Source organism: Colletotrichum costaricense (genome assembly GCF_030867565.1).
Source record: "Colletotrichum costaricense strain IMI 309622 chromosome Unknown Scaffold_10.1, whole genome shotgun sequence".
NCBI classification, from domain to species: domain Eukaryota; kingdom Fungi; phylum Ascomycota; class Sordariomycetes; order Glomerellales; family Glomerellaceae; genus Colletotrichum; species Colletotrichum costaricense.
Window position 1 is genome coordinate 793431 of NW_026848239.1, and position 24762 is coordinate 818192.

Consider the following 24762-nt stretch of genomic DNA (forward strand, 5'->3'; position numbering starts at 1 on the left):
GGTGTGAGTCTGATAAGACATAGTCAAGTCCGAAGTCTTGAACATCAGTCAGAAGGGTGCCAAAAGCTTTCGCCCGCGTCAAGAAGTCGCAAGGCACTGGGGCGAGTGCCATGATGGGAAACGGACGCGAAGTCCGCGTTTGGGAAGGACGCAATATCGTACTTACAGGAACGATGTCAATGGGTTCCAAGGGTTGAAAAGAAGAGTTGGATCGGGATTACTGCGAATCGGGACTGTGTGCTGGTCAGCGAATGAAGTTTGCGTAAGGAATGAATTGTGATGAACAGGCTGGCAGAGCCGAGGGAAATGGCGAGGAAATCTGCAAGATCGGAATGACCTCCACCAAATTGGGTGCATGCAACCAAATGATCAGACCGCCAATAGGTGACACTATTGGAGAGGGAAGAATGTGATGCTGTCAAAGACAAGCAGGGCATGGGATGGTTTGCGTGGAGTGTGGCGGTAAGGCCCAAACTTGCCTTTGTCGTCTGGATATTGAACAGCGGCTTGGAACCACAGACGTAGACTCGAACAACGTCAACAATGGGAAATGTTGTTACCAAAGACTCTGTGAAGAAGCGAGTGATCAGTAAAAGGATGGAACAAGCTATCGGGAGCAGTCGGAGTCAAAGAGACTGTGTGGTGGGTTGAAGAAGTGTGGTGGTGATGCTGTGGTCAAGAAAAAAGAGAGAAGAAGATGGAGGAAACGAAAGCGAAGTTGGGCCATTGGCAGAAGATAAAGGACGAGTAGATGACGAGACGTACCTAAGGATGCTTTCCTTTTCTTTACCTTCCTTTGCAGCCCAAGTTTGTTGGATCTGTTGAAGGCTGGAAGGAGAGGTTGAAAAGGCGTCTGAGTGTGGGAAAGAGATGATGTGCTTGAGAGGAAGAACAAGACCAGTGACGATGTAAGCAGAGAAGGTGATGACACCCGGGAGGCAAAGAGGTGGCCCCGTCAGTTCGGACCGGGGGGAAAGGCCCGGCGGGTATCAGCTGCCAGTACTAGAAGATGTGCCGTACTACTTTCCCAATGTTAGCAACTTCCTCGTAGCAAAGAGGTAGAACTCATTCCTGCCTTCCAGCTTGGAACATCTTGTCGATAAGGGTTGACGGGGTTCAGGTACCCTAGGAAGAAAGGGGACGTACCTAAAAGTGTGACTGGAAAGATGCCCGGACGTGGGGACAAGTTTCCTTTCCTTTTACTTCTCACTGCTTCTTCCTTCTGTTCGAGGTCTCAAGCCTTCCAAAAAGTTGTTGATCTGACGACGTTCTCTCCTGAATTGAGGAGGGAAATTACACAGCAGAGGGAAACAGTCGACGATGATCTACAGCGGAACGATTGCCTCGAGCAAGCCGTGGCGATGACCGATAGACAATACCACCTTGCTCTTCCTTCGTCGGTTGAAAGCCTCGCACAATCTTGAGTGATGTTCCTGCTTTGCTGAAAAGTGGTTGACCCTGTCTTCTTGCAGAAGATAATACTCGGTAGCTGCTGGTTGACGTGCTGCGGGGGAAGATACCGAGTTGGTCCCTTCTTTGGATCTGCGAATAGTCTTCCTTCGGCTGCCTGGTTCGCTACGCCTATTCTCGATCAACCAAAGGTGCTGATACCGTTGAGAAATCTGTCGCCAAGGATGTCGCTAATATTTGAGCGAGTCTGCAAGTTGTATTAGTATCTCTAAGCAGTGCGAATTTATGGGGCTGACCAAACCGTGTTTCCAGAACTCCAGCCCAGGCTGTCCTTTGGATTGTCGAGAACCAACGCCTTCAAGCTGTCACTGGCCGACGATATCGATGTCTACGGGGGAATTCGCAATGAAGTGACTGCGTTGAACCGGTTCCTCAACGAATGCCTCCAAAGACGAAGCTGCAAGTACCCAAACCGACAAGGAAACTCCGATATCAAAATGCAACCGTCATGCACCGTCCGTTTGTCCTAAGAATACCAGGGTAACGATTCTACCACGAAAAAAGTCGTCGGATAAGAGGAGAAGATCTATCTGATTGCCATTTCGAAAGAAAATAGGGGCGATTCTCCGGCGGCTGAGAGGGGATCTCTGCTCGTCTTTATGGAAGCTGCTCTTTCGGTTTCTGTGCAGTCCGCTATCCTTGCCCTGCAGCCAAGCGTGGTTGTCATAGAGTGCTGATCCACTCAACTTGTTTCTTTTCTTCCCACTGATCTCTGAGACAGGGTTAGCGTCGAGAAGGAGAGGCCGTCCGGCCGAGGGTTTAGAAAAAGTCGGGCTGCCTGATGTCTCTCTTTTTGAAGCGGCCAGTCTTAGGCCCAGCGGGTGACCTGATGTGCCTGAGTCTGAGATCGATACTCATCATGGATGTGTGTGTTCGACGGGGGGGGGGGGGGGGGCACGGTTGTGTGGTGTGGTGTGTGTGTGTTTGTTGTGTTTTTTGTGCGGTGCGCGCGTTTCGCGCGGTGGGTGGGTGGTTCGTGGCGGTTTGTGTTGGGGGGCTACCTGTTGGTGGGGGGGGGGGGGGGGGGGGGGGGGGGGGGGGGGGGCAATGGCTGCCGGCAACCGCGACGCACTCAGCACTCACTTTGGCAGACATGCCGATGCTCACCACCCACCACGTCGGAGGTGTATACTGGGCGTTGACTGGCCAGCTGACTTCTGGAAGTCTCGGTGTCCCAGGATCAGGGATCCATAGCACTTCTGAGATGAAGCATTTGAACCAACTTGTCAAAGAAGGTGTTGGATTCTAAGCAGAGGATGTCTGCAGTTTGGGGAACGGAAGACGGCGGTTCGTCCACAGCCAGCGAAGCGGGACCTGGCTTTCCTTTTTTTGTTGAGAATCACTCACTTGGAGACGAAACAGAACCTAGCCGGGTTCGGATTAGAAAGTGTGCGGCTTGCATCTCACGATAGTCTGTGGCTGGCGTGATCTGGAGTGTTGGCGCGGGCAGCAGTGTCGAGTAACCCGACGTGGCGTGGCGGGTACCTGAGACCAATTTCGATACGCAGGGCATACTGTCGTTGCCATCTCCGAGGTTGTGCGAATTTCATATCTTCTCTCCGGGTGTGTCTTTCTTGGTGTTTTCGAAACAGTGCTGACGAACGACCAGCCAGGGAGGCTGCCTGCCGTTGCCCGTTGACGGCATTCCGAGAGATCACAACCCGGTCGAGCCACGAGGCCCCAGTGCTGGCGTCAACAACCAACGGTGAACACCCACAGAAGGAGCAGAAGAATACCTATGGAAATCACATCCAGAAGGCGAAGTGTGTTTGGCCCAGAACCGAGGACTAACATGCTCGTTCCCTGCTAGTGCCGACGAGGAAAAAGCAATGTCGTGGGGTGGGTGGCATAAGACCGCGCCGCTTTTTCACGCACATGACGAGACGAACTCGACTCTCAGATTTGCAAGGGACCCTCCTCTGGTTTCTTTTGCGGCCTCTTGGTGGTTCATATCCATGGCGAGGAACACTCTTTCTGTGAGGTCGCAAAAGAGTTGAGGCTGAAGCTGTGGTGATGAAAGCCTCCACATTTCCGCCGACCTGCTCCTCATCCCGGCTCTCCTGACAATTTCAACCGCGTCGTCTGGTCCGAACTTTTGGACTTGCCCAGAGGAATCGCTTCAGAAAATCAGACCCAGGCTCGGGCGGGTAGTGTGAAGCTCAGAACGAACTGCCTGCTCTTGTGGCTGCCAAGCGGTGTCTGGACTCTGGAGTCGAGGATCGAGCAGCCATTTTTTTTCTGCAAAACGACAATCGATGTGACTGGATCCTTTGAGATCTCCGTCGTCCAAAATGGCGGTAAGCAAAGTCCGGGCTGTCAAGGACAAAGGTTGCAGGTTGGCTGGGGCGGAGATCGGATCTTGCAGCGGCAGACCAGGACCAAAAGGCAAACATCGGCTTGTTGCTGCAGCCTGCAGCAAGCAAGGCGTTACAGGCGTACGGAGCATTTGATTCTCGAAAGTTGTTCCCGTTTCGCACCAGCCTTTCTGCTCTCACGAATCAGACGATTTCGACTGCGCAACTTTCATTAAAGTACACTCCCTTGATGCCCGTTTCAACTCAGACAATGAGACCGATTGGTGACTGACACTCATGTCGTGGAAAGACGGCAAATTGGGCTCAGACATGGGCGATGATCCGAAGGAGTGCAGGCCAGTCAGTCACTCACGCCGACTTGAAAGTGCCTTTCTGTTTTTGCGCCTTGCTTCGGCCGTCATGCAGGTCATGCCGGCTTGTCATGTCTCGATTCTTTCCTCCACCACCAAGACAAGTCGCGGCTTCTGCCGAACCTCTAAGAACCGGCAAAGCGATGATGAAATTTAGTCGCACAAACACTGCAAGATGCCCCGGCCGGAGGAGAATATTGAGAGGGGGATGCGATATCACGTTTCTTTGCGAGCAGATGGAGAGAGGATCTGGCCTCAGCCGTCTTATCACCCCCCTCCTTCCAAGATTCTGCAGGTGAGTGATCCTCCGAGCCCCCCCCCCCCCCATGTTTGCTCATTGTTTGTCTTTCCTTGATCGTGTGAGATACCCGAGACGCCGCTGCCGCCGTTCGGATCGAGAAAGTCACCCGTGGGGAGCAGCATTGGCAGCAGGTGTGTTGGTCGTCATCGGCGCCCTGGCCCTTGACAACGACTCTCGTGTGGTTGACGGTATCCGTAAAATAAGGCCGTGGGGAGACGGACGGGAAGGGGAAGCGAAAGCTCGCACTCGGAGAGCAGTTTCTGGCTTAGTGCCATCGTCCGACCCCGGTCACCGAGTCGATCCTCCGCTCGGCAGGCAGTGCCCATCCGTATCTTGGGATGTTTGCGGGGTGGGGGGAGGGAAGGGGGATTGAATCACGTCTCTGCCCCGTTCCTGGTTCACCACCTCAGTGTCTCTTTCCTCCTCCACTCCGGGTTTGTCTTTTGTCGGAAGTTCAGATTGGTCCAGGGAAACTGGGGGAGGGGTTATGACAGGGTGTTCGAACCTGTTGTTGGATATGCTGACTGATTGCGAGGTAAGGATTATTTGATTCTCTGCCGCACGGCGGCACGGGAGGACGGCGGCTTGGTGTTCCCCGATCTGTCCAGCTTTTCCGATTCAATTATTGATTACTGACCAAAAGTGACGGGGTCCCAAGTTTGCGTCAAGAAGAGGATGATATATTTCCCTGCTCGATTAGGAAGGGGAAGAGAGCAACCAACACAAAGGCAAATCACGCCATGGCGACGGTAAAATTGCTGCCACTACCCGTGTCACCAGCATCTCGTCACAGATGGCCGCACCGGATGGCCTCGGTTGAGTTTGGCCCGACCTGGTTGGATCCCGGTAGTCATTCCCAAAATACCACAATGCTTTTCAATATAAAGACTTGGGTGTCTGGGCTCATGGTACATCACATTTGGCACATCATGAGAACTTTGGAAGATGAACTGTCTATACTCTGAACGAATCATTATCTGCAGTACAAACTCCAAAAGAATAAAAGACCAACTGACAGTCCAACGGCATACGCGACGAGAGGATAACGGCATAGGAACAAGAAAATAGACAAGTTATATGCCAAGTTGAAAACCCAAGTCAAGCAACCAAGCCAATCCCCTTGTCCGCTCGTCATCATGTCTGCCTGCCCAATGTTGCTTTAATGTAGAATAGTTTCAAAGAAGAACCCCGTCTGCGCGATCTGCCTGCAAAGAGGTCGGTGGGATGGGTTTAGGTAGGTGTGGGTTTCCCCGAGACATTACTCCGGTCATCCCGATCCAATATGCACAACATACGCCGCCCTATGCTGATATAGAAGACGTGCGCACATCTATACACACACATCCCACGCACGCACAAAGTTTCGCGCCTCTATAAGAGGGCGTAGATGCCTTCTCCGTTTTCCGTCTAGATCCCATACTCCGTGTCGCATAACACAGACCGACTCTATGACCAGACATCCTCCTGAGGTATTTGTTAGCATTGGTCACGAAGCTGTTGTGAGAATATAGAATCCGGCGTACCTGGTATTGGTTGGCTGCTCTCATGTTCTTGACAATCTCCTCGGCCTTGGCCTCAGAGATGCCACGCTGCTCCGCCAGAATCTGGCCCAGAACGGTGTTGACCTCACGAGCCATGTTGGCGGCGTCACCACAGACGTAGAAGTAGGCCTTCTTCTCGAGAAGCTCGTTGATCTCCTTGGAGCGCTCCTTGAGACGGTGCTGAACGTAAACCTTCTTGGGGCCCTCGCGGGAGAAAGCGGTGATGAGCTCGAACTTGTCGCCGAGATCCTTCTTGTATTGCTATTACAATGGTTAGCCTCGCGTCATGGAAAGTGCAAAAGCTTGCTTGTGAAGTTTGCTTACCTCCCACTCATCCTTGTACAAAAAGTCCTCGGTCGACTTGCGGCATCCGAAGAAGAGAATCGTCTGACCAACATCGGCGCCATCGCGAGCCAACTTGGCTCTCTCCTGAATGAAACCGCGGAAGGGGGCAGCACCGGTACCGGGACCAATGCAGATGACGGGCTTGGAGGGATCGGAAGGCAGCTTGAAGTTGGAATGGCGGACGTGGACGGGCACGTGGATACCGTCGTACTTGTTTCTGGGGCCAGTAATCTCGTAGGTCAGTCCAAAGGCGGTAGGCTCGGGGTCGTTGTTCTGCTTCTGCTTCAGAGCGAGGAGATAGTTCGTAGCGACACCACGGAACGGATCGCCGCGGCCAGGGATCGTCTGGTTCTCGACCACGGCGGTAATGGAGATCTTCTTGGGCTGGACCAGGGACGAGGAGGAGATGGAGTAGTAACGGGGCTGGAGCTTGGTGAGGCCTTCAATCCACGCGGAGAAGGGGATGTTGGTCCACTTTTGACCGCCGCTGACAGAGTCCAAGAACCGAACAATGTTGTAGAAGTGAGCACCAGTCTTCTCGTGGAAGAGCTCCTTGTCGCCTCCGAGCTTGACCATCTCGGCCTTGATGTCTTCGCTGGGAGCGAAGGCGGCGAGGGTGGAAATGAACTGGCGGGAAACGGGGGCGCAGATCTCGAGGTGGTAGCGAACAATGGCATCGTAGGTGGTGGGCGTGGGGAAGGGGACCTTGGCGGTAGGCTCGAGGGCCTTGACGCTGACGACCGAGTGTCTCTGCTCAGTAAGTCCGACAAGGTCAAGGAAGCGGTCAACCTCTTCACCGGGGTTCGTGGGCCAGATGGCAATGTGGTCGCCGGTCTGGTAGGACAAGTTGGATCCGCTGATGTCGACTTCGAGGTGCAGGCAGTTTCTGTCCTTGACGCTGAAGAGCTCCTTGGACTCGGCAATGGGGGCGATGTAGGGGTTGTGGGCGTTGAAGGGACCCTTGGCGGTACCCTCAAGATGCATCTTGTTCGGCTCTCCGACGTAGACCTCGGCGGACGAAGCGTCGAGACCCTCGCGTTCGAGAATGCTGAAGGTGGGCTCGTAGACAGCCTCGCGCTCCTCCAGACCCATCTTCTCGGCGAGAGCAGCCCACATGGGGTCCTTCCAGGCCAGGAAATCCTCTTCCATGGTACCGGCGCCATCGTCACCCTCGCCAGCCTCGCCGATCTTGTGTGCGCCGAGCTTCACGAGAGCCTTTGTGACGTTGCGAACCATGGAATTGTAGTGCTCGTAGGTGTTGTTACCGAGACCGAAGGCGACAAAGTTGAGGTTGTCCAAGGCGGGGTCGTTGCCCTCGGAGAAGGAGACGTCCTCGCCGGTGATGAATTCGTAGAAATCGACGGCGTTATCGGTGGGCTCGCCCTCACCGTAGGTAGCGAGAACGAACATGACGACCTTGTCGCTAGGGATGGAATCGAGGTTATCGTAGTCGTAGTCCTCCAAGTCGGCGACCATGGTCTCGAGACCGAAGCGGCTCTTGCCTTCCTTTGCGAGTCTCGAGGCGTAGTCCTCGGCGGTACCAGTCTGGGATCCATAGAAGACGATGCAGTTCTTTCCCGACTCATCCATCTTCTCGATGATGTTTCTTGTCTTGCCGGCCTTGGCGCCATTGGCGTTGGCAAAGGCGTTGGCATAGGGGTCCTTGACTACTCCCCAGTATTTGCCCTTTGTGAAGTAGGCGGCCGTACCCAAGAGGATGACGGCCAGGACGACGATGTCCAGCGTGTCGAGTTCCGCCATGTTGGGCCGTCGGACTCAACTGGACTGCTCGGAAGGGTTGCGGCTCGGAAGCACTGACAATTCCGAGGTGATGCGCGACAGCGAGAGGTGTTTGTGTTGCAGTAGGGAGGTTTGGCGGGGTTGCTGCAAGGAGGTAAAAAAAAGTCGCAAGCGAGCGATGAAGATGAAGAATCACCGACCCAGAAATGCGGGTGGGATTGCCGAGTTGACAGCCGTGAATAGGCGACTATTTAGGGGGGGATCTAACAGCCGCGGGAAGTGGCGGTTGTTGGAGGAAGTTGGAGAAATTCAAGCCTCGTGAGGTAAGGTGAGGTAAGGTACGGAGCGGAATACTGCAATCGTGTTCACATGAGATCAGCGGGGGTGATTCGACAATTGGCCGGGAGGAAGAGATGGTGGATTGCGGTGGTGGAGGAGGAGGAGGAAGATGTGGGTAAAACCAGAAGGGAAGTCTGGTCAGACCGTCAGACCCAGGATTTAGCCCGTCGGTCGGGGAGAGTGGAAACAGTGTGATGCCGAGTTTCGGACACGCACCAGTGCCAGCAGTTCCGGCGCCGCCAATGACGGCCTGACTTGACCTTGCACTGTACACTACTTATACACAGTATGTGGTATCCAGTCGCAGCGCAACCGTTTTGGTAGTGTAGTGTACGTAGTACAGCGTGGGACCAAAGGCTGACACCTAGGTAGGTAGACCAAAGCACTGGGATGGGGTGACGGGGGTTTAGGGTCCACGGGCAAAGGAGAAGAATACTTGGGCTTACCGGTCTGTGCAAAGGACGCCGAGACCCCCCAGCTGGGAAAGGCACGGGCGGAAGCACACAGGCAAAGTTGAGCTTGGGAAGACTGAATGGTGGGAGAGCGCGGGAGGAAGAATAAGTGAGGTGTGAGAGTGTCGGGGAGTATTGTGTCGACTGCGGTACGGAGTAGAGGAAAGAGAAAGGATAGTGAATAGTAAGCGGATTCGGGACGAACAGTCAGCGGGAAGAAATAGGAACGGCGGAGGCTGGAGGAATTTGAGAAGAAGGACTTAGAAGGAGGGAGTGAGAATAAGAGTAAGAGTAAGGGTCGGAGAGGGCAAGGTCAAGAGAAAGTAAAAAGAGACGACGGGGTTTGTTGGTGCGCTGCAGAAGTCTCTGGTCTCGTTCGACGGGAGTTGATGAGGACACTGGGACAAGCAAGCAGGCCGGGGCGGGTAGGCCGCATGGAGCACACGAGGAAACGGACGGAACTTTGGATCGGAAGTGCGATAAGGGACCGGCGGGCATGTTGCATTCAACGGCATGGCTCGGGGATGGTCATGGCTAGTGGACACTGCGCTGGGCTGACTTGGTCTTCTTCCTTGCTAACAACCGCCTAATGGAGTACCTTACCTTGGGGAACAATGTTACTGTGTAATAATGTCATGTACGAATATTCGTAATGAGGCAAGGCAAGGCAAGGCAAGGCAGGGTAAGGAAGGCAAGGAAAGGTTCGGATACTTGGATGCATTCCGCGCCTCAGAGCCTGGAGAGAGAAGCATGGAAAGCCCGAGGCAATCTGGAAGGAACTTACGGCAGTAAGGGCTCTCCACCTTCTAGTCGGGTCGGTTTTGGCAAGCTCTGGTTCCAGGATTTGGCAGGGCCGTTCCGAGTCGAAAGCGAGCTGGCCTTCCTTCCATTCTCTGTCCCACTCTCAGCGCAGCGGAAAGCCATTGCTCAATTTCCTCCCGTATGGACGGAGTAGGTACCTTCCATATGTGCCTTCCTCTGTGCAAGGGAAATTCCTCTACGTACTGCTGTACCTTGGTAGCTTCCATAAGGTAAGGCACCTACCTTAGTGAGTGTCCCTACCGCACCGCTTCGGCGCGGACTGTCAGCCTTTTCTTCCTTCCTCTTCCATAATTCTTGGTAGTCCGCCCCAAGACTGAGAACGAGGAAACCACGGGTCAATTCCTGGGCAGGTAATAGTCCGCACCTTCCACCGTTCTCTCTACACAGTACCTACCCCGTGCCTTCTGCGTGGTGTTAGGTTCTTGCCGCTGCCATGTACCGTCCCCCCGCCAAACATTCGATACGTCCACGCCAGACGCACGGTCTTCTCGGTTATATGCTTAGTCATTCTGGAGTAAACCACTCAGAATGGAGAAGACGGACTTGGAGCTTCGACCAGCGGATCCCGAGGGGTCGGTGCCGAGATATCTCCACGCCTGGGTCCCACCGCGGAAACTTTATGATTTACCTTCCACTCACTGCTTCCACCTTATTGACGGTCACGGCAGTCTTTTTTGCATGGTACGGCAATCGTAGACTGGAAACCGGCAGAAGTTTACCATCGAACAAGCAACTCTCTTTTGCTGCCAGCCACACCACATGGCCGTAAGCTCTCACAACCATACACTCTCACAGCGTCTATGGTAAAGAACAGACCGCTGTTCTCTACAGACTACAAGCTTCTGAAAGGTGGTCTGATGAGGCGTCGACGGACCGCTCCTACGTCCATAATAAGAATCCAGGAATCAGGACAGCTCGCTAACACTCCAGGTAGGTAGTGGACTATCCTACTCGTACGGAGTACATCCCACCCTGCGGTATGCCAACAAGGGGACGGTGCGTCTGACTCGGGTGGTTCGTTGAATCATTCATCGTTGATGACACCGCAGTAGCAGTCCCGTTCTCCCATTCTCTTTCTCCGCTTCTACACCATTCGATTGGGTTGGCACACGAGTGACGACGGTAGCCCACATGGTCACTGCCACAAGCCTAAGCTGGCGCAGGGAAACCCCGCGAGACCGATAACGAGCCCAGCCCACACTTCATGCCGCCTCGCCACGGCACCACGGCAGTTGTTGTATCATGTCCTCCAAGCCTCCAACAGTTAACGACTCCAACAGGCAACGACTTTACTCTAGGTGCTGCGGTCAGTTCTGGCACGAGGATACCCAAGTGGTCATCTACTGCGTACGAAACTACGAGTACGCCTTTTCTGTACTACGATCTACTGCATACGGATGTAGTATGGATGCGGACGGCTCCTTGGCATCTGTAGTGTACTCGACACAGTACTCTGCATCACCTGTCTCAGTCCTTACACCGTTGACCTCTCCCATCAGTCTACATACATGAATTGCCTTTAACGCTGGCCCATTCCGCGGCTGCCCGGTGCCTCGGGTTCCGTCGCAAGGAACTGACGCAGTCCATCTCAGGCCACGTCTTCATCAATGACAGCCACATTTGTTTCGGCCGAAGCCTCCGACGACCCAAGCTTCTGCTTAATGACACGGCGACTCGGCCTAACAATCTCAGATCACTCCGAGCGGCGCCAGGGCGCAGCGGTGATCCACGCGGGCCGTACCTCGATGCTTCTCGAACACGTTTTCTCCAAAGCCTTCATCTCGGGAGTCGACGTATTGTGTTCGCGTAGGTATGATGATCATCAACGGCGAGGCGTTTTACTGTCAACTGGGATACCTATCGGACTGGTAGAGAATCCAAAACCGAACACGAATACGCGGAATCTGTGTGCCTCAATAGGCCCGCTGTCTCAACCACCCACCACCCCAACTCTCCCGGCCGTCCCTGTCTGCACACTGTCCGTGGAGTGGAGCCCAACAGTCGACGGCATCACGGTGCGCCGGGCCCGTCCCAAAGTCCGCTGCTTCCATGATGCCGGCCGGCGATAACATGAAGGAGAGAGAGATCGCCACTGTCTGCCTCAGCTTAGGTAGCCCTCTAGCCAGGGTGGTGAGCCACGCCGTCACTGCCGTAGTGAGACCGGATCAGCATCCGAAACAATCACCGGACCTCTTTGCTAGCGATCCAGCAAAGGCACCGGGCCTAGATTACGGGACAGCTGGCCTCTCCGGGCGGTTTGGAGGGTTTCACCGCAGCTTCGGTCTCGGACCTTCACGCCAGTCCTGGCTCTCCACCACCGGCGGATACCCACTCTGATCCTACCTGGGCCGCTTCTTTGTCTGCAGGCGGCGTTCCACCCCCACGCCCGTGTTTGCTGATGAAAATAGAAGTGAAATAAGGCTTTCAAGCGATTAGCATCATCAAATTGTGGCCAGAGCCAATGTCCTAGCGTTCGAGTGGTACTCGCGAGAATGGCAAGCGGTGCAGATTCAACCGAATAATGAGCCAACTTTGCCTCCTTAAAAGGGAGTCAGTCTCTGCGAACGACTTTGGACTGGCAGTACCATTGATTTCTTCGCCATGGCTCGTTTCTCGTACAAGCGTGGCAGAGTTGGAACCCTCGACAAGTTGTCTTTCAGTCACCTGTTCTCACCGCGAGTGCCGAGCATTACCGTCCATTTTTTTTCTTTTCTCACCTTCACCATGACCTCACCTTGGCAAGCCAGGCTGGGGCACCTGGCGTTGGTGATTAAACCCACGTATTGAATGCGATGCCATCACGCGGTCAGGGCCGACAGGGTCAACGGCGTCCTCGATGCCATTCATTTTCGTCAAATGGTCAGGAATGGTCAGGGATGGTCAGGAAAACCTATTACAGACGCTCTCGACCACTGGCTGCTTGCAGAAAAATACAAGACGCCATTGCGACGGTTGCGAGATATGACAGCGTTAAGTCGAGAACTGCCGATCGACGGCATTCGATGCTGGCTCATTTGAAGCGTGAACTGGGATTGATGTATTCGGATATTTCCAGGCCACACGTGCAGCGGACAATACCAGCGGCAACCATCCTGCATGTGCCGCAGCCTGCGGGCATCAGCATCGGGAAGCGAAATGGTTCTCGGGCAGCAAGTCTCGCCCATTCTAACTTCAGTTGCTGCCCGTTGGTCGTCAACACATTTCCACGGTAACATATTATGTATGGATATTTGGGCCGCCTGGCGTCGACGTGACACATCGTCCGTTTCTTTTGGTCGGCCAACGGAGTCAGAGAATGCCATCGGGGGCCGCACGGCAGCCCGCTGTTGCGTCTGCATGAGCATGAATATGACCGGATCAAACCCCAAGGAAGTCTGCACGTTCAAAGACGATGCGACGTTTTGCTAGGCGACAGACTGTGCTCATATTTGCGGACTGCTTTACAGGTTCACACGGACTTGACATACTAATCATTTATCTCAGGAATCAGGAGCAGCTGAAGATTAAGAGACCAGATTGTGATGCACGAACGGAGCTCTGGGTTTAACAAAGACTGTCGATTCTTATTCTACAAAGTGCGAGCCAACCTCCTGATACTGCTCGGCCTCGTGGGCATGGCAATATTAAGAGTGTTCAGCTGGATGGGACCGTGACAATCAATGCCCGCCTACCCGCATTCCCGCCGCCGCCGCCGCCTGCCTCACAGATTCACAGCTCGGCCAATGTTTCCGTCCCTGGGCCATTCCCAGCAAGCTTGAGCGCATCCAGGGGTTCAAGAGGAGTCGTCCGTTATTCAGCCCTCGAGTCGAGGCTTGGCCTTCCCCGTCTCAGGGACCCTTCAGCCTATCGTGCCTGTGTGCCTGGGACCTTTCAGCTATCGGACGGTGGACCAAGCAATGCTTCCCTTGGGTGCCCCTCGTCGTCGAGTGGTTTGTGGGAGAAGCTGATTGGGCGTGGCCCTTGCATAGATGCCCCCCTTGTCGCGTGGCCAGTGCTATGGAGAAAATTTGTGACGGACTGGCGATTTGGCCTGGCAGCGAAGGTTTCTGGGCTAAAGAAGCCACATCTCGGGTCACTTTGCTAGTGTCTGACAAGAAGATGGTGATTGGCGCCGACAGTTGGACTACGACGAAGACGGTGATGTGCCAGTGGGCGAATCAAGCGAGGCACTATGGATGCGCATCTGAGAGATGAACATCGACATCATCAATGGCCTACCTATCCACGAATACAGGGTACAGCCGAGCAAGAGGGCCACGAGGGCCTTGCAGGTTCAGGTTCAGGTTCAGGAACTGGCAGGGAGATGCCGAATGAGAGGTGCAGGTCTCAATTTGAAGAGGGACTCGAGAAGCCATTTGTGATCTCATAGCTCACGGTGCCTTGGGCAGCGGATGGCTCAGGATCAGGGGAAGGAGGGGAAAGGCATGACATGGACCGGCACGAGACCCTGTTGACTTTCTTTTCTTCTGCTGGTCCTGTGAGACTTGGGACTTGGAGAGAGAGGAGAGACAGGCGGGAGCAAGACAAGGCATTTGATGGCTTGTTGGATTGGTGAAGTTGCATCGGGTAGGTAAGACTTCGTCGTGGTCATGGCTGACGAGCATGAGAAAGAAAACATCATGACCTCAGAGGCTCTGAGAAGCGACAATACATAGTACATAGCTTACGCAGTACTCCGTACTCCGTACCCAAAAAGTAGTGGGACGGTACCTACGGAGTTCGGATGTGTGGGCGCTGTGTGTAATTGCGGCGAGCAAGGCACCCAGGCACTACCTTGCCTTATGCTTCTTTTCGCAACCCCTGGGCCCCTGGCCCCTGGCCCGTAGTTATGCACAAGTACGGGAGCATGGTAAGGAATGGTACGGTAGGTATTCGGTGGTTTCCAACGGCCAATGGCGCCCTTTTCTTCTTCTTTTGCTTCTTCTGCTTCTTTTCTGGGTTGGTCTGGCGGGTTTATAGGCTCGGTGGCAGCAACCCAATGCAGCCATGGACTCGTAGTCAAGCCATACAAACCCCAGCAGAAGAAAAGGGCTGTGTTGAACGTGGTATCCAGTGGCCAATGGGTCAGAATGCCATGTTCGTATGAGGAGGAGTTCTGGAAGAGAGGAAATGGAAGAGAGAGAGAGAGAGAGAGAGAGAGAGAGAGGTTGGTGCTTCAAGCTTGCAGCTTGGTACCAGGTTTCGATTGGGGTCGATTCCCACTTGGTTGGTATTAACTGGCACTGACTGGGCAGACTGGCTAGTAGATTGATTGATTGATTGACTGGATGGGCATGTCCGACTTTCTCTTCTTGGGTTGCTTTATTGAACAAGATTATATTGGATTTGAATTGGGATTAGGATTGGAACAGGCTGGTCCTTTTGCCTTGTCTTGCTGCTCGGCCTCCTTTCCCAATTACCTACCATCCCCCCCCAAAAGGGCCCCAAAGAGCCCTGCCTTCCCCAATCATCATGATGAACGTGCTCTTTCATCATTCATTACCCACCGGTTTGAACTTGCCAGCACCATCATCATCAAAATACTCCGTATACCCGACCTTCCTAGTATACGGAGTAACCCCCAATCCTAATCCAATTGCCGTCTGTCCTATTCTGCCATTCTGGTCCGATTTCAATTTGATCCGATCCTTTTTGTCTTCTTCCGCTGCCACGTTTATTTGATATTCTTCATCCGTCATTCCTTCATCATCCACGCCACCCACCAACTCACCACCACCCGATTCCGTCCATCTTCGATACTTTGTGGCGGCCACCAGCGACGGTGCACAAACCTTCGAATGCCGTAAGACCCCGGATCATGGGACTCGATCCGTCGCAACAATGGGTGAGTTTACAACTTTTTCCAATTGGGAATGCTCGCTATTATATCTATATTCTTTCCTTGGTCCTTTCCCCCCTTCCCATCCCCCCCGCATAGCTGCGTCAAGTAAAGCCTTCATCCACATCACAACCGAAGCCAAGCATCTCGAGCTCTGAGCCTTGCTTGTTTGCATTGCTTGCATTGCTCCCCGGAGTTCCATCCCACCTGTCCCTCCCTAGCCTTTCACCCCTCGCTTGGCCCTCTATTTTGCCTTTGGTCTCATGCCATTGACGGATGCTCGCTCGCCGACGAACGCGCTTCCCTCGTCTTCACTTTTCGTCTCGTTTCGTCCCGTCTCTATCTCTCCCTGGCCCGCCATGAGGTGAATAGGCAAGGTTACGGATGAGCTTAGTCTGGCCTGACCTTTTTTCTCGCCTCGTCTTCGTCTTTCTCGGCCCTCCTCCGACGGCTATCAAGGGTTGCTCATCGTCCCGTGCTACACCACCACCACCACCACCACCACCAACGCTACCTATCACGTCCACCGGCAACACCACCTTACCTTATTAGCAAACCACACGCGCGCTACCCATCCGCTACACACAAAGCCAGCTCGCACGCAACACACAGACATTGGGTCCGTAAACCCCCAGCCTCGCGCGGCTTCCCTCTGTGCGCTCTGCTCCCACCCAGGCCCAACTCGAATCAGGTCGACGACCCTGTGAACTGTGGTGCGGCTCTCCTGGCTTCCGCTGGCCGTTGGCGTTAGGTTGCTTGTGCGGCTTTGCCCTGCGTTGCTCTTCGACCCTTGGGTTTTTAGCGTTGCGCCCTCCCTACCTAATCGCGGTCCCCAATCGTCCCTCTCCTGTCCCAAAGTGTACTCTCTTCATCGCATCTATTCTCCTGGTCTGCACTTGGCTCCCCGTGTGTGCTAGACCACACATCTGTGCACCTTCAAAACGTCCAACGCATACAAACCTCCACCCCGTCTGCGTCCCTACGCGCAGTCTGCCGTTTCACAAGAGAGGGGAAGGCCTGTCACTAACCATAAGACGTCGTCTCGTCTAGCTCCGTCCCAGGCGACGCTGCCCGATCTTTTACAGGACCCGCCATTAAAGTTCTCTCCGCGATCCGTCACCACCCTCGACGAAGAAGACGAGGACGACGCCGATTGGGACCGAACCCTGCGACCCGCCGCCCTCGAACCCCATCCTCATCCTCCGCTGCCTCGCTCCGTCACCCATTCCCGCGATTCCTCCTACGAAAAGCTCTCCTCACATCCGCTCCCTCCGATCTCCGGCTCCAACATCTCCCCTCGAACACATACCCACGCCCACGCTCACGCTCAGTCTCGAACAGCAGCAGGAGGAGGAGGCCCCGGAGGCGTTATCGAACGACTCATTGATCCCAAGAGCGCATCATACGGTCACCATCGTCAGACCTCCATAGTTCACGGCATTCAACACTCTAGAAATGGAAGTCACGCCAGCTCGTCTTCGAGTCCTCTCAGCCCGCAGATAATTGCTGCTGCCGGCGCGGGTCTCACCCCAGAACGTCCTGATATGCACGCCGTTGGCCGTCTAGACCCGGACGCGCCTCCGGGGTTGCGCCCAGGTACCGCCATGTCTGGCACCACCGTCAACTCCGGGCCCATTGTCCCCGAAAGAACATCTTCAGCTACCGACTTTTCCAATTCCTCCGTCGCGCAGAGAAAGGTGGAACGAATGCATAGCAAGACGAGGCGCGAACACGCACACCACCACTCCCATTCTTCCAAGCACCACAGGGATGAGCAAAAGACTGTCGGAGAATACGCTTTGCATGTGCTCTTCACATCTGTAAGTTGTGAAGACCGCTTCCATCTCGCGCGGCAGAAGTGGAAAAAGAAACAAAGACATATAATAATCCGTTTTCTAGTTTATCGCGCAAGCCGAGGAGAAACTCAATGACTGCATCACAGTTCCCTTTGAGCCCGAGCCGCAGGTCGAGCAGATCTGCGGCCCGGGGGTCGACCCATCCTTCGACCAGATTATTACCGCCTTGGGCCACATTGCCAGGCCGCGACCGAAACCCCTGATAGATTCCATGATGCTGTGGAGGAAGAGCAAAAGCGACGCGGCCAACGAAGCCCGAAGTCAGTTGCAGCAATCAAGGGGCGCGGCACCAGGTCCCCTCCAACGCCGGAACACCGAGCCTCTGCAGCCTCTGCCCGGGGCCATGGACAATGGTCTGACCAGCCCGCAGACTTCATTGGCCGCTAAACAAGAATTTGTGGCACACGCCGAGCGTCGTTCTACCGTTTCCATCTATATACTCTGCCGGGTGCTTCTGGAGGTCATTAGTCAAACGAGTCTTCCTTTCTTGACTCTCGAGATGGAGGAGAAGCTGGAGGGCATCATCTTTGGCCAGCTAAAGATTGCCGACACAGACCAGCTCATGGTCAGCCCGCTGAAACTTGCCAATTGGAATCTCTTTTCGCAGCTCCTTGGCGTCATGAGCGACATCAACTTCAGGGGCGTCACGGAAAGGTTCCTTGGAGACCTTGAACGATCCCTCCAGGAATTGGTCGCCAAAAGTCCCACATCACCAGCAGGTCGCGATGCTGAGGGCAAGATTGAGCTAGTCCTAGGCGGGATGAAGCATCTCAAGGTCAACATGTCACACCCGGAGGCCTGGGAACACTCGTGCGACTTCATGGTAGCCGTCGGGCGCCTGTTCCACCGCTCTCACGGCCAGCGAGTGAAAACAGCCTTTTGCCAGGTGCTTGAGACGCTTTTGCTCACTGTAGCCGCCAAAGCAACAAATCAAGACCTCGCGCACCCCAAATGGATCGAGGTTCTCGGTGCAATCGGTCCCCGCCTGGCTCAGATGTTCATCAAGCCTCGGCACTGGGGGTTCGCCTTTCCTCTGACAGCAACGCTGCTCTGCGTTTCTCCTCCCGACACATTTGGATCTCAATGGCTCCAGCTGATTCTCCCTCTTCAGCCGAAGCTCAAAGACCGTTTTACACGACCATTATGCCTTCAGGTGATTGCAAGGCTGCTGTGGACATATCTGTACCGAACCAACGATACCCTACCTAATACGAACAGAAAGCTCGACGAGGTGATGAAGTTGGTTTTGCCACCAACTAAGCGCAGTCTCATCGCCTCCGACTCGGCTGTGACGGAGCCAGTGATCCAAATCATCAGAATCATCGGATACAAACAGCCCGAATACTGCTTTAAGCATGTCATCTTCCCATTGATCAATGCGGAATTATTTGTATCCAACAAAGACTTGAAGGTCGAACAGCTTGATCCGGACCGCATGGTCATTGGAATCAGAGCGTTCCTTGCCATCATGTCTGACCTAGAAAAGGCCGATGAGGGCCGGCCGCCTTTCCCAAGCTCATTCCCCCCACCACCTACGATTGAACGCGGGCCTGTCTCTCCCGTAATGGCCTCGCCACACCACACCGCGTCCGCGGGGCCTATTTCGGCAACGCCTGGCGAGGGCGAGCAGCTCTCCCGCCCCGTCCGGACAAGTGCCCTTAGTGATATTGTCCGTGAATACTATCATAAGTTCTGCGAGATTCTCGGCAAGATCACCATCATTTGCGACAACACTTTTGGAGGCCAGGCTGTGTTGGATGAGAAGTTTAACAGTCCTGGCCCCAAGACACCGATTGCCGACACCTTCAACTTTTCACGGCGGGATGACCATCAATCTCCTGCGGATCACAAACAGGCGTTTTACGAGCTTTTACATGTTGCCGTCCAAGCGTTGCCCCGTTGTCTTTCTGTCGATATACCCTTTAACTCTTTGATCAACCTACTTTGCACGGGGACCGCCCACGTACAGTATAATATCGCTTTCTCGTCCGCTCAGTCGCTCAAGGCCATAGCCCGGCAGGCTCACGCGCAGCAAGTCACCATGGGCTTCGCTCGCTTCATCTTCAACTTTGACGACCGGTACTCAACCATGTCTGATGGCGGCATGCTCGGGCCAGGTCATATTGAGAGCACTCTGCGTTTATACGTTGAGCTGCTTCAAATTTGGATCGAGGAGATAAGACGAAAGACTCGAGATGCTTCTCTCGACCAACTCGAGGCGAGTGACAAACGCGGCGCAAAACTTGATCTCTCCGGCATCTGGGCAGAGGTTGACCAGGCAGAAGCACATGGCTTGTTCTTCCTCTGCTCGCAGTCTCGGAGGGTACGCTACTTTGCCATTACCGTCCTCCGGCTTATCAACGATTTCGACAAGGCGCTCCAGAACCAAGACAAGGATACCCTGAGAGTCATTGACATCTTGGAGAATGATTCGATGCAAGTAATGAACTTTAAGGATGAAGGCCTCTCCGTCGCTGAGAGGAGCAGGCTCCAGAGGGGCATGCAAAACAGTAACATTCGAGGTGCCTTAGTGGAGTTGTGTACCAGTGATGTCTCGTATGACACGACTTTGTGGTTCAAGCTCTTCCCCAATCTCATCCGTATCGCGTACGAAAAGTGCCCCTTTACAGTCACCATTGGCCGGGACCTGATCTGCAACCGAATTCTGCAGATGTACAAAGCTATCGTGCTTTTGTCGGAGCCATCCAGGGGCTTGTACTACGGATCAGATCCCGGGAGCGCCCGCGTCGCCGGTAGGACACCGACAACGCAGCCGGAAATCCTCGTGGAACAATGGAAACTCTACTTGATATTCGCTTGTACGACTCTGGCCGATCCAGGAAGCGTCATGGCTGCCAACCCTCAAGCCGCACAGCATAGCCGAAAGACGTCCAAGCCTGGCTCTGCGGACAAGATTGTCTCAGCCAGAGTCCTCTTCAAGTATCTCATACCCCTCTTGTCAGTTTCATCGGCATCGGTCAGGGACGCCGTGGTCCTCGCCATGGGCTCTATCAACATCCACATCTACCGCACACTCCTCGAAGAGCTGGCAGGACAAGTTTCACGTTGCAACGACGAAGCTCGCGCCCGCATTCATCAGCGTACCAACAGCAGTCCAAGACGCAACCGAAAGATGGATCTTCTGAGGACTGAGATTACCCATGTTTACAAGCTTACCTGCCATTTCCTCAAAATCGAAGACGTCTACAACGACCAGTGGGTTCTCACCAATCTCGTCACCTACACCAAGGACCTCAAGCTCTTCCTCATGGACGGCGAAGTTCAGATGGACTGGGAGTTTCAGAAACTCAGGCGGCATTACTGCGGCCTGACGGAGGAACTCTTCGAAGGAATCAACAGAACCAAGGATCCTTCTCGATGGATGACGTTTGAGTCCCGAAAGTCCGCGTTTTCTTTGATGGAGGATTGGTGCGGCTTCTCGCCAAATCAGACGCAAATCCGAGTCCGAGAAGATACTATGCGGCAATCCCTGATCGACCAACAGTCACTCGGCGAACGAGGCACGGTCACAGCGGCCATGGAGATTGAGAAGCGCAACCTCCGTACGGCAGCTCTCAGTGCCATGGCTGCTCTCTGCGGCGGCCCGATGAGCATCACCACCGAGAGTGGCGCCACGCTTTCATTCGATATTCGAAGAATGCTAGCTTGGATCGAGGCCATCTTCAACTCGGGAAGCGACCGGATGAACGTGATCGGCCGCCGAGCCTTGCAGAACTTGATCATCCACAACCAGGAATTGCCCTATCTCCTGGAACACTGCATAGCTCGATGCTACCTGTCCGACGTTTCCAAGGTACAGGAGAGCTATTTTGCCGTTGTCACCAAGGTTTTGCTCGAGCACCTCGATTACACGTGCCCGTTCTGGAAGTTGCTCGGGCTATGCCTGTTCACTCTCGGCAACGATGAAAGCGAAATCAGATCAAAGTCTGCCCGTCTGATGAGGTCTCTGGAGGAGAGGCAGCAGCCAGGACGCACTTCCAAGATCCAGGACTACGACATTAGCATTTCCGACAAGACAAAGGCAGTCTACAAGCTTGCGCAGTTTGAAATCTCCAAACGACTTGCCAAACAGCATACCGAGCTGGCGTTCCATATCTTCTCCGAGTTCACCCTATACTTTAAGGACCTCCAGCCTGCCTCGCAGCGGAATGTTGTTGCCGTCATATTACCCTGGATCCAGTCGATTGAGCTTAGGGTCGATCCCAATGGTGGTCCTATCGCCCAGTCGTACGTACTGCTGGCCAACTTACTAGAGATCACCATCAAGTCAAGCGGTGCTCTACACAACGAGGTTCAAGCTTTATGGCAAGCTCTCGCCACCGGCCCGTATCCCGGAAACGTGCGGCTGATCCTCGACTTTATAATATCTCTTTGCCTCGAGAGACGCGAGCAAAATTTTGTCGAGTACGCCAAGCAGATTGTGGTCTTCCTCTCGAGCACCACGAGCACCCCCGGCATGAAGGTTGTCGAGTTCCTTCTGATGCAGATTACTCCCAAGGCAATGGTTCCGAACGAAAAGAAGGACGCCATGCCGCCGCCGCCCGACATTGGCCTGCTCCCTTACTGTGCAGACCTGGGCGAGGCACTCCCCGTAGGCACGAAGCAAGCCGGCTTCTCCCTCGGACAGCTCTCTCTCATCTTACTTGTTGATCTAATGGTTTCGCCTGTGCACCTCACACCTGAGAACGTGCCAGTGCTACTTCAGGTGGTCACCGTGCTCTGGGACCATTACACCCCTCTCGTCCAGGAGCAAGCTAGAGAAATGCTGGTCCATCTCATCCATGAGCTTGTCATTTCTCAACTGGATGACGAGACGGAGCTTACGGCTAGAGCGTCGATCGAAGACCTCATTGATCTGATTCGCCGCCACGATCGTTCAGTCGTATGGGGCTACGAGGACAGCAACGGCAAGGCCGACGACCACGACAACAAGGTCCCTCCAAGCATGGAGTTCTTGACGGCCGAGGTGGTCAAGACTTTTGAGCTCACTTATCCCGGCATCAAAGACCAATGGGGCAGGCTGTCCCTGACGTGGGCAACCTCGTGTCCTGTCAGGCACCTCGCGTGTCGCTCATTCCAGATTTTCCGCTGCATCCTCACGTCACTCGACCAGTTCATGCTGGGTGATATGCTCGCCCGCTTATCGAACACTGTTGCAGACGAAGACACTGAGATCCAAACGTTTGCCATGGAGATTCTCACCACGCTGAAGACGCTCATTCTTAAGCTCGACGCAGACAAGCTGCTTACGTTTCCTCAGTTATTCTGGACAACATGTGCTTGCTTAGAGTCCATCAATGAGCGCGAGTACTTGGAGGCTGTGGAGATGCTCAATGAGTTCCTGACAAAGGTTGACTTTAGGTCGCCCAATGTCCGTAGGTTGTTGCTCGACGGCCAGCCTTCGAGATGGGACGGCGCCTGGGAGGGCCTCCAGTCTTTGCTCTACAAGGGGTTGAGATCATCCATCTGTATGGAGGCCACGCTCACTACTCTGGACAAGGTGGTTCAGCTGCCCAGTGACGGCCTCATTGGCGACGACAGTCGACTTTTCTTCGCGATTCTGGCCAATTTCCCCCGTTTCTTGCACGAGATGGAAGAGGATGAGCCTAGTGAGAAGGTTTTGCAATCCGCCGAGATCCTGTGCACTGTTTGCGAGGCCCACGGATACGGCAACGTCGCTGAAGTGCTTCAGGAATACGTCAGCTTCAAGTACCAGGGCAACAACAGAGAGTTCCAAAGCCGCCTGTTCGCCTCTCTACAGGATCACTTCCTCCCCAACCTTGACTTTAAGATGGTCATTTTCCTCATGGGTCTCCTCACGAATTCCACAGCGTGGGTGAAGCTGAAGACCATGAACGTTCTGAGCATCGTCATCCCCGAGATTGACATGCGGAAGCCCGAACTAGCTGGCCATGGCTCCGATCTCATCTCTCCTCTTTTGCGTCTGTTGCAGACCGAGTTCTGCATGGAGGCACTCGAGGTCTTGGACAACATCATGACAATGTCGGGCAGCGCCATGGACAAGCAGCACCTGCGGATGAGCATGACTCGCTCTACCTCCAAGACGATCCGCAAGGAATACGAGCGAACTGTCAGTCTTTTCGGCATTCCAGAGGCTTCTGGGTGGGCCATCCCAATCCCTGCCAGGAAGACCGATCTCACTCGCGCCAATATACACGCCGCATTCTACATGTGCCAGGCCGCGGAAGGAATCCTGACGGAAGCCACGCCCACACCCGATGTTGAGTTCCACAACGACGACTTCCCGTACAGCTACTTCCAGATGCCCGACCGGACCGAGACGATGATGTCGGACGAAGGCCGCGGAGACGGACACCTCGGCGACCTCGTGACCAAGCTGGACAGCCTCGACGATTTCTTTGATGACCTCGGCTCGAGCCCACCCAGTGACGGCCGCTCGTCTAGGACCATCACCGAGTTCTCACCGGACAGCTTCGAGTCCGGAGCGCAGTTGTATGATGAGCAAATCCTGCCAATCCTGCATCAGGCTTCCAACAACAGCACGTTCCAGAATGGGTTTACTGACAGGCCACCAGCTACGGCAAGGGATCCGAGCTCCAACACGATGAATCCTGGAGCTTTTAGCGCGTCGGCGTCGGGCAGCGGCGGCCTGGGAGGAGGAGGACTAGGAGGAGGTCCAGCAGGCTCCTCCTCGCGGCCCGGTCTCCACTACCGGTCCATCACATCGCCGTCGGCACCGGCATCGTACCAGCCGCACATTAGCGAGTTCACCTCGGACGACGAGTTCCCCGAAGACGTCTTCTCCGACGCCGACGACGAGCGACCGAACACGGGCCACGGCGGCGAGGGTTCCTTTTCGCTGGAGAACATGATTAAGCCGCTCGCGCAGAGCACCCGGTCTCGAATGCGTCGTCTGACGGGTGGCAGGTCACGTGAGAACGACCGACAGCAGGAGCTTTTCCGAGCTGAGCGGGCTGTCGCGGCACAGCAGGTTCCCAAGGTGCCGACCAACTTTTTGACAAAGATGCCGCCGCAGGGGGAGATGCTCTAAGGGGGATGAGAAGACGCATCGCGTTATCGTTTAAGTCAAATAGCTGTCTATTTATCTGCATCATGTATAAAAAGCGCTAGTCTACCTGGCCCGAAGGGGGAGATGGTGCAGGTTCACAGAGCACAGCGTATCAGATACTCCTCGTCACACGATTTGGTAGAAAGGCGCATACAAATGAACTTACGTATCATCGTTTCACGAAGAAGGATGGGTAGAGAGACAGGCGAAGAAGAAGGAGGAGAAGAAGGGGGGCTAACGTACCTCACCTAATAATGAAAATGAAAATAAAATAAGAAATTCACATATGACAAGTAAAAGGTTCTTTTGGAATCACAGCATTAGCATCTTCTGGTTCATTG

General features: G+C 54.4%; 5 protein-coding genes across 5 annotated transcripts; 3 read left to right on the top strand and 2 right to left on the bottom strand.

The window, feature by feature from the left end:
- Nucleotides 1-5882: 5882 nt before the first annotated feature.
- CCOS01_09865 (NADPH-cytochrome P450 reductase) lies at nucleotides 5883-8083 on the bottom strand (the record flags this gene model as incomplete). Its single annotated transcript, XM_060458022.1, has 3 exons — nucleotides 5883-5900; nucleotides 5960-6238; nucleotides 6302-8083. 3 exons carry the CDS (start codon nucleotides 8081-8083, stop codon nucleotides 5883-5885), a joined length of 2079 nt encoding a protein of 692 aa, XP_060311187.1.
- A 977-nt stretch (nucleotides 8084-9060) lies between these two features.
- Nucleotides 9061-9351, bottom strand: CCOS01_09866 (uncharacterized protein; the record flags this gene model as incomplete). Its single annotated transcript, XM_060458023.1, has 1 exon — nucleotides 9061-9351. One exon carries the CDS (start codon nucleotides 9349-9351, stop codon nucleotides 9061-9063), a length of 291 nt encoding a protein of 96 aa, XP_060311188.1.
- Nucleotides 9352-10879: 1528 nt separating this feature from the next.
- Nucleotides 10880-12012, top strand: CCOS01_09867 (uncharacterized protein; the record flags this gene model as incomplete). The annotated part of the gene is made up of 3 exons (XM_060458024.1): nucleotides 10880-11036; nucleotides 11368-11468; nucleotides 11596-12012. The coding sequence occupies 3 exons, from the start codon at nucleotides 10880-10882 to the stop codon at nucleotides 12010-12012; spliced, it is 675 nt and encodes a 224-aa protein (XP_060311189.1).
- A 1322-nt stretch (nucleotides 12013-13334) lies between these two features.
- Nucleotides 13335-13433, top strand: CCOS01_09868 (uncharacterized protein; the record flags this gene model as incomplete). Its single annotated transcript, XM_060458025.1, has 1 exon — nucleotides 13335-13433. The coding sequence occupies one exon, from the start codon at nucleotides 13335-13337 to the stop codon at nucleotides 13431-13433; it is 99 nt and encodes a 32-aa protein (XP_060311190.1).
- A 2039-nt stretch (nucleotides 13434-15472) lies between these two features.
- On the top strand, nucleotides 15473-24403 carry CCOS01_09869 (cell morphogenesis protein PAG1; the record flags this gene model as incomplete). The annotated part of the gene is made up of 3 exons (XM_060458026.1): nucleotides 15473-15499; nucleotides 16555-17313; nucleotides 17393-24403. The coding sequence occupies 3 exons, from the start codon at nucleotides 15473-15475 to the stop codon at nucleotides 24401-24403; spliced, it is 7797 nt and encodes a 2598-aa protein (XP_060311191.1).
- Nucleotides 24404-24762: the final 359 nt, after the last annotated feature.